This window comes from Microtus ochrogaster, chromosome 7 (assembly GCF_000317375.1).
Source record: "Microtus ochrogaster isolate Prairie Vole_2 chromosome 7, MicOch1.0, whole genome shotgun sequence".
Classification (NCBI taxonomy): domain Eukaryota; kingdom Metazoa; phylum Chordata; class Mammalia; order Rodentia; family Cricetidae; genus Microtus; species Microtus ochrogaster.
In genome coordinates this window covers 27,715,495-27,728,483 of record NC_022014.1, presented here as the reverse complement: position 1 = coordinate 27,728,483, position 12,989 = coordinate 27,715,495, and the positions used below count along the sequence as shown (strand labels likewise).

Below are 12,989 nucleotides of genomic sequence, written 5' to 3'. Positions count from 1 at the left end.
CTATCATCTATCTATCTATCTATCTATCTATCTATCTATCTATCTATCTATCTATCTATCTATCTATCTATCTATCTATCTATCTATCTATCTATGGAATGTACTGGAATGACTTACAGGCTGCAGTCCAACAATGGCTGGCTGTGAATGGAAAGTTCAAGAATCCAGTAGCTGCTCAGTCCCGCAAGGCTGGGCGTCTCAGCTGGTCTTCTGTGTGTGCTGGAATTCTGAAGAAGTGGGCTCTGATGCAGTGAAGGAGTAGATGCACTGGCAAGGAGATGGCAAGCAGGCAAGGAATAATCAGCCTCCCTTCTTCCATTGTCCTTATATAGGCTTCCAGCAGACGGTGTGACCCAGGTTAAAGGTGTGCCTTCCTGTCTCAAGATCTGGATTAAGGATTGTGTCATCCCGCCTCAAGATCCAGCTCAAAAGCCTGCGTCTTCCAGGTTCAAGACCTGGATCAAAAGCGTGTTGTCTTCCTGCCTCGAGATCCGAATCCCAAGTATGTCCTCCTTTCTGGATTGTAGTTTTTTCTGGATATAGTCATGCTGACAACCAAGAATAGCCATCACACATAACCCTCTGCCCCTACCACCCTCCTTCATTCCCTTCACCCCGAGGTCACCTTAACTCTGCTCACTCCCCCGTGACTGCTCAGTGCAGGGCATGCCTACAATCCAGCACTTAGGACGTGGAGGCAGAAGGACCAGGAGTTCAGCATCATCTTCAACTACCCAAAGGGTTCAAGACCAGTCTGGGCTCTCGACCTGGTCTCAAACAACAAAAACAAAAACTGACAGAGAACCAGAAATAGATGAACCAGAGTGAAATGAAAACATAGCGCCCCCTAGACAGGCCCTCCTTCTAGAAACAGTAGGGGACCTCTTCTCTAAGTGGGATCCTTGGTGTATGAATGAGTCTGCCTTGTGAGCATATGCCTGGCTCCTTGACCACAGAGGTCTCCCTGGGATGTGCCTTCATCTCAGGGGCCATGTTTTTCCTCCCTTTGTTTGTTTTGTGGGCGGATAACTGTTTTGTGGAAGATAATCATATTCAGAAGGGATTAATGCTCATTTCTTCAGAGAGGGGTAGATCTTTAAAGAGTAGATTTGTTCCCAAGAGTGAGTTGTTAGAAGCATTCAGTACCTTTGACACTGTTGGACTTTTATGTAGGCTCTTTCCATGGTGCGGTAATTGGCTTAGAGGAAGCCATCTTGAGATAAAGCTGCCTACCTAGAACTATATGCCAGTCTTTAAAAAACAAAGTACTAAGCTTCAGGTATTCTGTTATAACAACAGAGAACAGGCTAGGACTCCAGCACTTGGGTGGTGTGACCAGTTAATGGGGCTCCATGGTGAAGCCACTGCAAGACTCCAGCACTTGGGTGGTGTGACCAGTTAGTGGGAGGACAGAATCTTCTCACATAGTTCCAGCGCATCTCTTCCTGGTGTGGTCAGGCGTCCAGGAAATCTTGGCAGTGCTGAGTCTGACATGTTAGTCATCGCACACAGTGTTAATCCTACTGTAACATGAGCTCGTACAGGGATATCATTGGACATGTGGCTCCAATCATTCCCACTAAAGGAAGGCACGCCCCGCTGCAGAACAGAGCCAAAGCTGGAGAGAAAATGGGATGAGCTGCCTCAGCGGCAAGTTCTTCACCTTAAGCTGTTTTACCGTTTCAATATATTTGAATATAATAGTGGCATGCTATGTATATATACATAAATTAAATGCCTTGACATATAAAATGAAGCCACCATCATTGCAATCCTAACTGTATATTTTCTCATATATCTTCATGCTCCTTTGGAACCACTCCTTTTTGTCCCTCCCCATACTTCCTCTAGCCGCCAGTAATGAGCAATATCCTTTTCTGAATATGATTATCTCCCCAAAATAGTTATCTGCCCACAAACCAGAAACCCCTGGTCCCTATGATGAAGGCACATCTCGGGAGACCCCTGTGGTCTTACTATGCTTCCCAGACTGAACTCCAGTTCTTGTGAGCTTCTTGCCTCAGTTTCCCAGGTAGCTTGGATAACAGACATGTGACATATGACTTTTGTTATTATAACACAATACACGAGGCCGGGTGGCCTATAGTTCTGGTGGCTAGCAAGGCAGCTTTATCTGGCGATGGCTTCTGCTAAGGCAGTTACAACACCATGGAGGGAGCCTGCATGAAAGGCCAGCAGTGAGCGACAGAGGGGCTGGATGCTTGAAACAGTTCATTCTCAGGCGCTAATGCAATATTCTCAACTATTTTGTGTAACTGCGATCATGTAGTGAGCATTTATTTCTCCTCTAGCATTTTAAATTCAATATTTTCTTTCCAAAAATTTTATACCATTTTTTTTAGTAGTTTTTCCCCCCTCTCTCCAACATAACATTTTAATTAATTATTTGGGAATTTCACCTAATCATACTCACTTTCCCATCCCTTCCAGGTCCACACTCCCACCCTTTTACCCTTGATGGTTTATTTTTTTAATTTATTTATTTTTATTTTATGTGCATTGGTATTTTGCCTGCATATGTCCGTGAGAGGGTGTCACCCCCTGGAACTGGAGTTACAGACAGTTGTGGGCCATATGGGCCTCTGGAAGAGCTGCCAGTGTTCTTAACTGCTGAGTCATTGTTCTGTCCCCATAGTTTATTTTTTTCTTTTCATTTTGTTATCTGTGTATTTATTTTTTAAAGAATTTTTTAATACAATCTTTACTCATTTTGCATAGCTACCCCATTCCCAGTCCTTCCTCTCCTACTGCTCCCCCCCCTTCACTCCTCAGGAAGGGTAAGGCTTCCCATGGGGAGTCAACAAAGGCAGACTCTTCGCTTGGAGGCAAGACCAAGGCCCTCCTCACTATATGTAGGCTGAGCAAGATATCCCTCCAAAAAGAATACACTACTAGAGGACAGTTCAAGCACTAGGGGCTAAATCCTGATCCCACTGCCAGTGGCCCACAGACTGCCTAAGCCTCACAACTGTCCCTCACATTCAGGGAGCCTAGTTTGGTCCTATGTAGGTTCCCCCACAATCAGTCCTGAGTCAGTGAGCTCTCCCTACTCAGCTGTTTCAGTGGGTATCACCACCATGGTCTTGACCCCTTTGCTCATGTTATCACTCCTCCCTCTCTTAGGCTGGTCTCAGGTAGCTTGGCCCAGTGCTTCGCTGTGGATCTCTGTATCTGCTTCCATCAGTTGCTGGTTGAAAGTTATGATGACAATTAAGGTAGTCAACAATCTCGTTACACGGGAAGGCGAACTCTCCACAGTTGTTTAGAGACTTATCTAAGGTCATCCTTGTGGATTCCTGTGAATTTCCCTATGCCAGCTTTCTCTCTAGCCCTTTTATGGCTCCCTCAATCAAGATCTCTCTTTCCTTTCTCTCCTGCACTGTCCTTCACCTTTCTTGAGCATCCCATTCCCTCATGTTCTCCTTCTCCTTCTCCTTCGTTTCTTCCCTTAACACCCTTCCTTCTCCTCCCTTCCTAATATTCTCAGGAGATTTTGTCAGTTTCCCCTTCCCGGGGGTGGGGGGGTTGGGGGTGTTCATGTATGCTTCTCTTAGGGTTCTCCTTGTTTTTTTGCTTCTCAGGGATCATAGACTATAAGCTGGTTATCCTTTGTTTTACCTCAATATAAATCCAACCACACTGACGCTCATGGAAGAGAAAGTGGGAAGTAGCCTTGAATGCATGGGTGCAGGAGACCACTTCCTAAATGTAACACCAGTAGCACAGACTGAGAGCAACAATCAATAAATGGGACTTCTTGAAGTTGAGAAGCTCCTGTAAAGCAGAGGACACGGTCAATAAGACAAAACAGCAGCCTACAGAATGGGAAAAGATCTTCACTAACCCCACATCAGACAGACAACTGATCTCCAGAATATATAAAGAACTCAAGAAACTAGACATCAAATTACCAAATAATCCAATAAAAAAAATGTGGTACAGATCTAAACAGAGAATTCTCAACAGAAGAATTGCAAATGGCCAAAAGACACTTAAGGACGTGCTCAGGGAAATGCAAATCAAAACGACTCTGAGATACCATCTTACACTGGTCAGAATGGCTAAAATCAAAACACTAATGATATAACATGCTGGAGAGGATGTAAAGTAAGGGGAACACTCCTCCATTGTTGGTGAAAGTGCAAACTTGTACAGCTACTTTGGAAATCAGTGTGGCGGTTTCTTAGAAAGTTGGAAATCAACCTCCTACCGCAAGACCCCAGGTTGGGCATATATGGGAAGGAGGCACACTCATACCACAAGGACGTTTGCTCAACTATGTTCATAGCAGCATTATTTGTAATACTCAGACCCTAGAAACAACCTAGCTGTCCCTCAGCCGAAGAATGGATAAAAAAAAATGTGGCATATTTACACAATGGAGTACTATTCAGCAGTTAAAAACAATGACATCTTGAAATTTACATGCAAATGGATGAAACTAGAAAAAAACATCCTGAGTGAGGTAACCCAGACCCAGAGAGAAAAACATGGTATGTACTCACTCGTAAGTGGATTCCAGCAGTTTATATGTAATTGCTAATTTTAATACAGTATTCTGCCGTGTTCATATCACCACAAAGCATTTTTTCTATTTATCTGTTAGTGGGTTTGGGGTTGTGTCTAAATTTTTAACTATTAAAGGTTTAGCTTCTCGGCCACTGTTTACAAGTCTTTGTATGGCCATGTGCACTCGTTTATCTTGGATAGGCACCAAGTTATTTAGAACAACTTGTGCTATCATATTGGCTGCCTGGACCCTGGAAACCTAATCAAGGAACTATTTGCGAGTGTGTGAGTGTATGAGTGTGCCTTTGTCTATGGGTGACATTAGTCTTTAGGAGGATGCAGGCTCTCAGTGACGCCCTCACTCTAGCTCTCAGCTTTGACTGCTCCCCACCTGGATTCTTGTCTGCTTTCTCCTCCTCTGCATTCAGCCCTCTTCAGAGTTATGGCTGCTGTTGCGGCTTAGTCCTGCAGGTGGCAGAAGTGGGCAAGCTCTGAAGGCCCAAGGCTAGCTGCTCCCACTAGAAGCTTTAGCAGGTCCTGGGGTTTCCTGTATGCCCAAGTGGGAGGACTCAGCACTTTTGGGTTCCCCTCCTTCCCCAGGGGGAAAGATTGGCAGATCTTCTAGAACTGCAGGCTCCAGTTCAGACTTCTAAAGTTCATCAATGTTTTTATCTTCCAAGCTCCTACAGAACAGCCCCCCCCCCCCGGAGCCCCCAAGCTCAGTGAGTTTTCTAGTCCAAAGACCTGCAATCCTCCCCCAAACACGTGGTCAGGTCTCTCACAGCAATACCTCATTATCCTGGTACCAATTTCTGTCTTAGGGTTACTATGGCTGTGATTAAACACTATGGTCAAAGCCACTGGGGGAGGAAAGGTTTACTTATTCCTCATACTTATGAAGTAGATGGGACTGAGGCATGGTGTGGGGTTTTGCCTCTTAATTTTCTTTTTTATGCTTGTCAAGTGGTAGGTGGAGACTGTCTTCTGTCCCCTACCACGTTCCTGTCCCTCTCTCCTCAAGAATGGAGTGGGCAGACAGAAATGAGTACAAATGGTAGACATTTTATTTTTCAAATTGGGATTGGCAAGGTTCAAGGGGAACATAACAAAATTTAAAACAGACTTCCACATGGGATTAAAATGAAACAAGTTCGAACTCTACATAGCAGTGGGATGTTCTTAACAGTTCTGAGAAGTGTTCCAGCTAAGGGGAGTGTTCCAGCTCAGCGGCTTGCAGAGCTCTGGGAGGCCAGCCAAGAGCAGTCCCTTGTGGAGCAAGTCCGTAGGTACCTACAGGAGGAGCATGAGCACCTGTCTCCTGTTCTCCTGTCTCCAGAGGGTCTGGAAGGTTGGAAGATTGAAGCCACAGTCTCTGAAGCAGCAGTTCTTGGAGGCAGGAAATAGTCGCAGGGATGAATTCCCCTTTGCCACCCAGCCAGTGCCAAGTCCTGGAGGCTGAGGCAGAAACAACTGAGTCCTGGAAGCTGGCTTTGCCCAGGACAGAAAAACCTCAGGTGCAGGCAGCCTCCTGCAAGTCTGCCCTCTTTATGAGTGAGGTAGGTGTTTGGGAGTCTGGCTCTTTGAAGTACAAAGGACTTTTTTTCTTCTTCTTCTTTTTCTGGAGAGCAGGAGCACCAGGCTTGGAAGTCTTTCTTTCCTCTTTTTCCATGGGTTCTTGCAATAGTTCTGGCTTTATAGCCCTGAAATGTGTGGACTTGGTTGTCAGGATGCTAGCTAGATCCTAGCTGGCTAAATGTGAATATGCAAATAAGGTGAAGAAATAGCACCAACCAGAGAAGAGCTATCAAACCCAGTGGTGGAAAGACCCCAGAGCTTCACCAGTCTCTGTTCCACAGAGGTAGGAAACACTGTAGAGGTTTCTGCTGTGATGTTTGCAGATGCTTGCGGTGTCCAGGCTGCTCACTTAGTTCATCAGGGCTTTAAATGAGATTAAAATGAAAGAGCTTTGAATTCTCGGTAGCAGTGGAATGTTGTTTTAGTGCTGAGAAGTGTTACAGTTACTCTGAGTGTTACTGCTCAGTAGCTCTGTGTGTGGTGGTGGTGGGGCTCTTCGCTTCTGTTTAGGGCTGCTGCTACTGTTTTAACCACTGTTAGCAGTCTGCTGTCTGCAGCTTCTTTGTCCTCTAGGCTTGAGTCTGCTGGGCACTGGAATGTTCCCAATGGGGGCCCTCTATCCCCCCGACATTTGTATACAGTGCTACATTTCCTAGCCATATAGTTGTGGAATGTTGGTCTCCTTCACTCACCCACTAAGCAGTGAAATCAAGATATTGTGCTCAGTGCCTGCTGTATATTCTAGTCTTTAAAAAAAAGGGGGGGGGGCAGGGTTTTTAACTAGCTCAAAGTAGAGTGTGGCCTGAAAATGCTACATGGACAATTCCAGAAACAAACAATTTTTAAGTTTTAAACTGTAAACCATTCTGAGACATCTGCCAAGGATGTCTCACAGTCACCCAGATGGCCCCCTTGGCTTTCCCAGGTAGGCTGTCCAGAGGGAATGACATCTCTGAGAATGCGTCCTGCAGCTGGCAAGACTGTTGGAAGCTTTACAGACCAAGACGAAGCCAAGAGGGATCACAGATGGTGGGCTTGAGGCCAAAAGAAAGACCAGGCAGGAATGTGATTCAAGGCCCAGGCTTCAGCTGTTGAGCTTTCAGGATACCCATTCCCCAAGATCCCTGGCCCACACCTCCCAGAGTTCTATGATCAGGTGAGAATGGGTCTCCTTCAGAGCTTGGTAGAACTGACTTTTGCTGGCCCGATCCCAGGACTGACTGTAGCTGAACAGCCTCCGCATCTTGTTGGGATTGGTGGTCTCAGCACGGACCATCTCATACTGCTCTTCACTCAACACTTGACCGTACAGTCTGTCTAGGACAGGGTCCACTGATGTCACTCGGGCCACCAGCTGCTCCCGATGCTGGTCCACAAAGTGCCGGGAGGGTCTGGCAACTGCAGGTGAAGGCAAGGCTGGTGATGATCCAAGAAGGGCTCCCACTGGAGCCTCTCCTGGCTCAGTCTCCACTTCGGTTTCTTATCTCATTGTGTCACCGGCTTCCCTTTCACTCCGGCAAGCCTTTTGACTACCAGAGAAACCCCTCATCTCCCCTCATGTCAGCGTCCAGCCCGACACCCCCATGGGAACAGGAGGGCTCATGATTGAGGTTGTGAGTGAGGTGTGTTATGGCCCCCATGGCCAGCAGTGAGGAGCATGGGGACTCTGGATGTAGAGCTCTCCAACCCCACCCTGGTGAGGTCTGCAAAGAGAGGGTCCCCTCTTTTCTTTTTTCCTTTCCCTCCAGAGCCAGATAGTGCATGCACCCTGAAATTCCCACTACCTCATCTGGTCTGGCAGGTGCTACTGACCTGTAGGGGCTGCAGCGACCAGGGTGGATGCAGGTCTGAGGTCCCCTAGAGGAAAGGAGAGATGAAGCAGCATCTATATCAGGGCTATTATGAACTCACACGGCATACCCTGAATCTCTCATCTAGATGCCTGGATTCTGAGAACAAGCTGCAGACAAATTCTGTCAGAATCCGGCATGAGGGTAGGATGGGCCCATAGACAAAATCTAGGTGAATTCTTTCCTTATGTCTCTAGGAAGTGGAAGCTGGAAGTTATAATTTTAGACTAATAAAAAGAAAGATAGTTTCTAAATGAATAATAGCAATTTCTTCCAACATCAGCTCAACCCATGTTAGCCTGTCTTAGCCTGAATTAAATTCCTGGAGGAGGACTAACCAAGTCAGAGGATAGTTTTAAGTACTTGATACTTTGAGTAGAGATCTATTCCCTTTCCTCTTCAATATTTTTAAAGAATTATTTTTGTAATTTTAAATTATGCTTGTGTGTGTGCCTATGCACATGAGTGTAGGTGCCTACAGAGCCCAGAAGAGGGTGCTGGATGCCCTGGAGCTGGAGTGATAAGTAGTCATGAAACATGGGTGTTGGGAAACAAACTCGGGACTTCTTTTTTTTTTTTGTTTGTTTTTGTTTTTGTTTTTCGAGACAGGGTTTCTCTGTGGCTTTGGAGCCTGTCCTAGAACTAACTTTGTAGAACAGGCTGGTCTCGAACTCACAGAGATCCGCCTGCCTCTGCCTCCCGAGTGCTGGGATTAAAGGCATGTGCCACCACCGCCCGGCCAAACTCGGGACTTCTGGAAGAGTTGAAATCCTGATCAAATCGTGTCTCTATAACTTAGAGAGCCAAATCATTTCTCTGGGGACATTTCTTATCACCTGGCCCACCACAGATCTTTCTCTTACATGGATTTGTCCTGCATTTACCTGGTTTCAACACAGTTTCCCAAACTACAGCATTCTTGTCTTTTATTTCCAGCCGGACCCCTGATTGTAAGTGGCCAACATAGATCTCTGAGAAGAGCTGGGCTTCTGTGGAGCTCCGGTAGCACAGCTCCAGTTCCTGGAGAGAGCAAGAACCTCTGTGTGAGAAGCCATTGCTTGTTCTGAAGATGAAGCTTTTCCCACTTTAACACCTTTTGGGTCCTACTCCATCTCAGAAGGACAATTTCCTTCCCGCTGAAGTCAATCAACAGCATTGATAACACCCTTCCTACCTCAGAAGGGTAAGAGCCCTGAAGAGAATCTACGGACCAGCTCAGGGCTCTTTCTCGAAGCAGTGCTCACGTATTCTAAGCCAAACACTTTCCCCTTCATCTTTTTCTTTCCTTTAGACAGAATTTCTCTTTATAGCCCTGACTGTCCTGGAACTCACTCTGTAGACTAGGTTGACCTTGAGCTCAGAGATCTACCTGTCTGCCTCTTGAGTGCTAGGATTAAAGGCATGTGCCACCAACCACCTGGCTGTCCATCTTTAATTGGGCCTTTTTTCCCTTACTTCTTATCTTGAACCCAAGCCCTTATTCCTTCAGTACAAAATCTCATTCCTAACAAGTCTTAAACCTAAACTGTTTCCAGTTAACAGAAAATTTACATCTATCCCTTTTCCTAGGCAGATCTGTAGTAGTAAGAGTGGCGGGGCTGCATCCCCAGCACCCGGCTGGCTGCACTGCTAGCTTATGCCCGAAATAATTACATGGAAACTGTATTCTTTTAAACACCGCTTGGCCCATTATATCTAGCCTTTTCTCGGCTAACTCTCGCACCTGGACTAGCCCATTTCTAATAATCTGTGTAGCCCACGAGCTAGCTTACCAGGAATGATCTTAACCTGCATCTGCCTGGAGTGGGAGAATCATGGTGACTCCCTGACTCAGTTTCTTTCTCCCAGCATTCTGTTCTGTTTACTCCTCCCACCTATGTTTTAACCTATGAGGCCAAGCAGTTTCTTTATTACTTAACCAATGACCTTTCTCTATCACAGATCCAATCCAAGACAGAGGACTTGGTTTCCAACTGTCTTTCAAGAATGCCCTTCCCAAGTCTCTTCAAACTCAGAAAATTGTACAACCTTCTGGTTAGTGCTCAGATCCCCATCTGTAACCTGTTCCTTTTTCTTCCCATAGCAACCTGTCTATCAAAGCCTGTTGCCTTTACCAACAAGATCGATTTGGATACCTGCCACGAAGACTCATGGTCCTGACAGTTTCCTGCATCTATCAACCATTCATCTCCATGGCTGCTGCCTTGGTTAAGCTACCATGGTCTCTCATCTGCAGCCTTTGACTCCTTTCTACTTCCGCTCTTGCCTGTTTGTCATCCATTCTCTCCTAGTGCTAGGCACATCTTTATCAGAGCAAATGAAGTCCTGCAGAATGTTTATGATTATGATTTATGTACTTGAACAAAATCAAAACCCTGCAACAGGCTCAAATGGACCAATGAGCCCTGGGAGATGTTATCTCTAGTGTGACCCTATTTTCTGCTACAGGCACCAACTCTGCCACGCTGACCTCCTCTTTGACACCCAGGTATTTCAAGCTTGCTCTCACCTCTGTGCCTCTGCACCTGTCCTGTGTCTGATGCACTTCAGAATCCTACATGCCTCAAGTCTTTATCTCATTGAGGCCTCAACTCAAGTGGCATCTTCTCAGAGGTGTTTCTCTGACTGCCAGTGGAAGTGGCCAACTCATTCTCTGGTAGGTGCAGATCCTACAATTGATCTTGATCAAAAGGCTGAGAAGTGATTCCAAGTCACTCTCTCACAATGCTGTATTTACTTGCTAGCTCTCAGTGGTACTGGTTGCTCTTACTCATGCAGGTCTGTCTGCTCCACTGACCTAACTTCCTTGAAGCATATCCATGGCACTAGGTTAATACCCACTGAATGAATAGATTATCTCTCTCTTATCAGTTGTTAGCAACTGATGTGCAGGAGGGCTCCAAACTGAGCAGCTTGCCAATTTATCCTTTGGTTCCTAATTTCCAACTTAAAAGCAGACATCACCTCCTTTTCAGTACCTGTCACCTAGCTCAATATTAAACAGGACCATCAGGGTGTGTGTGTGTGTGTGTGTGTGTGTGTGTGTGTGTGTACATGTGCCACGGTGTGCATATGGAAGTCAGAAGACAGCTTGATGGAGTCAGTTCTCTCCATGTACCATGTGGGCTCCAGGGACCAGACTTAGGTTGTTAGGTGTGGTGGCACGTGCCTTTATCCATTGAGCAGTCTTGCTCATAAGGCTCCACCTCAGTTTTTGCTAGGCTGGCCAGCTTTCCGGAGGGATCTTCCTGTCTCTGTGTCTCCAGCACTGGAATCACATGCAGCTTTTGACCTGTGTACTGGGGGACTTAACTCAGGCCTTCATGCTTCTGTGAAATCATACTTTGCTATCATTTCCCCAGCCCCTGTTTTGTCATTTTGTTTTTTAGTTTTTAGGGATTTTTTAATTTTATTTTTTGGACAGGGTTTCTCTCTGTGTGTAGCCCTGGCTGTGCTGGCCTAGCTCTGTAGACCATAGACCAGGCTGGCCTTGAACTTACAGAGATCCATCTGCCCCTGCCTCCCAAGTGCTGGGACTAAAGCAGTGTGCCAGCACCTGGCTTGTCTGGGGTCTTATATACTGTTGCCAGCCAGTGTCCTGATGTTTCACACACATCTAAATTTGGTTCAGTCACAGATTACCATTCATATATGCTTTCTGTTCACAAGCAGAAAATCTGGGAGAGTTATGGACATTTGGGGAATACAGATTAATGCTCAGTAGCTTTTGGTCAAAGCCTGTTAGGAGAGGACACACTGAGAGGAAAAAGCTAAAAGCAGCCCCTGGTGTCCTAGAAGAATCTCAGACTCAGAGCTAAATCTCAGTGTTGGTACAAAATATTCCAAGGCTTGTAGGCCAGCTGTATTACTGCTTTTCCACTGGACATGCACAGAGCATCTTCTTTAAACAGGTTACCATGGAGCCCACAGGATCCCAAACACCCTTACAGCACACACTACATGAGTCTTGCATGTTCAACAATTCCAATACTCTACTTGCTTTGGTTTAACCATGATAGCATTCAGTTTGTTGAGATCAGTCATGGAATTGTCCCTGCTCTGTAACAATACCCAAGACAGAGGAAATAGGCTTCCTTAGTCTTTTCTGCCAATTACCAAATGACAGACATCCTACAGTGGTTTCCTTCTAGAACCATTTTATTGAGATGCCCTATGATGAATAATAGGCCAGGTTAATTTGACTCCATGGCTTTGGCACAGTACCTCCTAAACACTACCGTGCCCCAACTTAGTCCATCCATCTAGTTAGTTAGTCTATTCACGGTGGATCTCAATCGCTTCCCTCCAAACCTCAAGTGTGAGTTCCTGGGAGACCCGCCCTCCAGGTTTTTCCAAGCCTGACATCTGACCTTGGTGAAGGGCAAGTATCGGGTTGCTTACCTTGGGTGTAATTTCCATGGTCCCTGAACCAGACACGGTGTAGCGAGAGCCCACATAAAGGGAGCCCATCGGGGGAGGCTTGTGTATTCGCACAAACTGGAACTTCATTTCTTCATCATCTATGGCCTAAGGAAGATAACAGCCAATGATTTCTTCTCTACATAATCTCAGCAAATAAGGGGAGATGTTGGTTATTTTGTGTGTGTGCACGGAAGTGGGGGTGAGGGTGGTGGGGATGGAAACAAAACCTCTGCAGCCCCTTTTCCCATGTACTGAACGGACCTTCCCACTCTAGATTGTTCCAATGTTCACAGTGGTCATAGAGCTGCTGACAGAGAAGAAGTGGGAGGGAAAGGCTGCAGGTTGGGCGTGGAGCCTCCCCGTTCTTCTAATGCCATGAGAGAAGCCACAGAAGGCTGTGCAGAGATGGGTGAAGGAGCAGCAGACACAGGGGAGACTTGGGGTTGAGGGACCCCAAAGCTGAGCAGAGGACAGATCACTCATGCACACCAGGGACCGCTCACTAGAGTCCCCCCCCCCGACCTCCAGGAGAGGACCCCACTGGGATACTCTGACGTGTCTCATGTTTTCCGTCAGTCCATCTTGGATGGGCCTTTGTGGTTCTCTGTGTTA

At 46.3% G+C, this 12,989-nt stretch overlaps 1 protein-coding gene across 1 annotated transcript in view; it reads right to left on the bottom strand.

The window, feature by feature from the left end:
* Window positions 1–5,704: 5,704 nt before the first annotated feature.
* LOC101995239 (NACHT, LRR and PYD domains-containing protein 1a) overlaps window positions 5,705–12,989 on the bottom strand; it is a 30,485-nt gene continuing 23,200 nt past the window's right edge. Inside the window, exons 13-16 of the mRNA XM_026780110.1 lie at window positions 12,357–12,482; window positions 8,840–8,975; window positions 7,918–7,962; window positions 5,705–7,503 (exon numbers count right to left, since the gene is read on the bottom strand). Of these exons, the coding sequence (XP_026635911.1) occupies window positions 7,205–7,503; window positions 7,918–7,962; window positions 8,840–8,975; window positions 12,357–12,482 (606 nt within the window). The 3' untranslated portion in view covers window positions 5,705–7,204. The remainder of the gene's footprint in view (window positions 7,504–7,917; window positions 7,963–8,839; window positions 8,976–12,356; window positions 12,483–12,989) is intronic.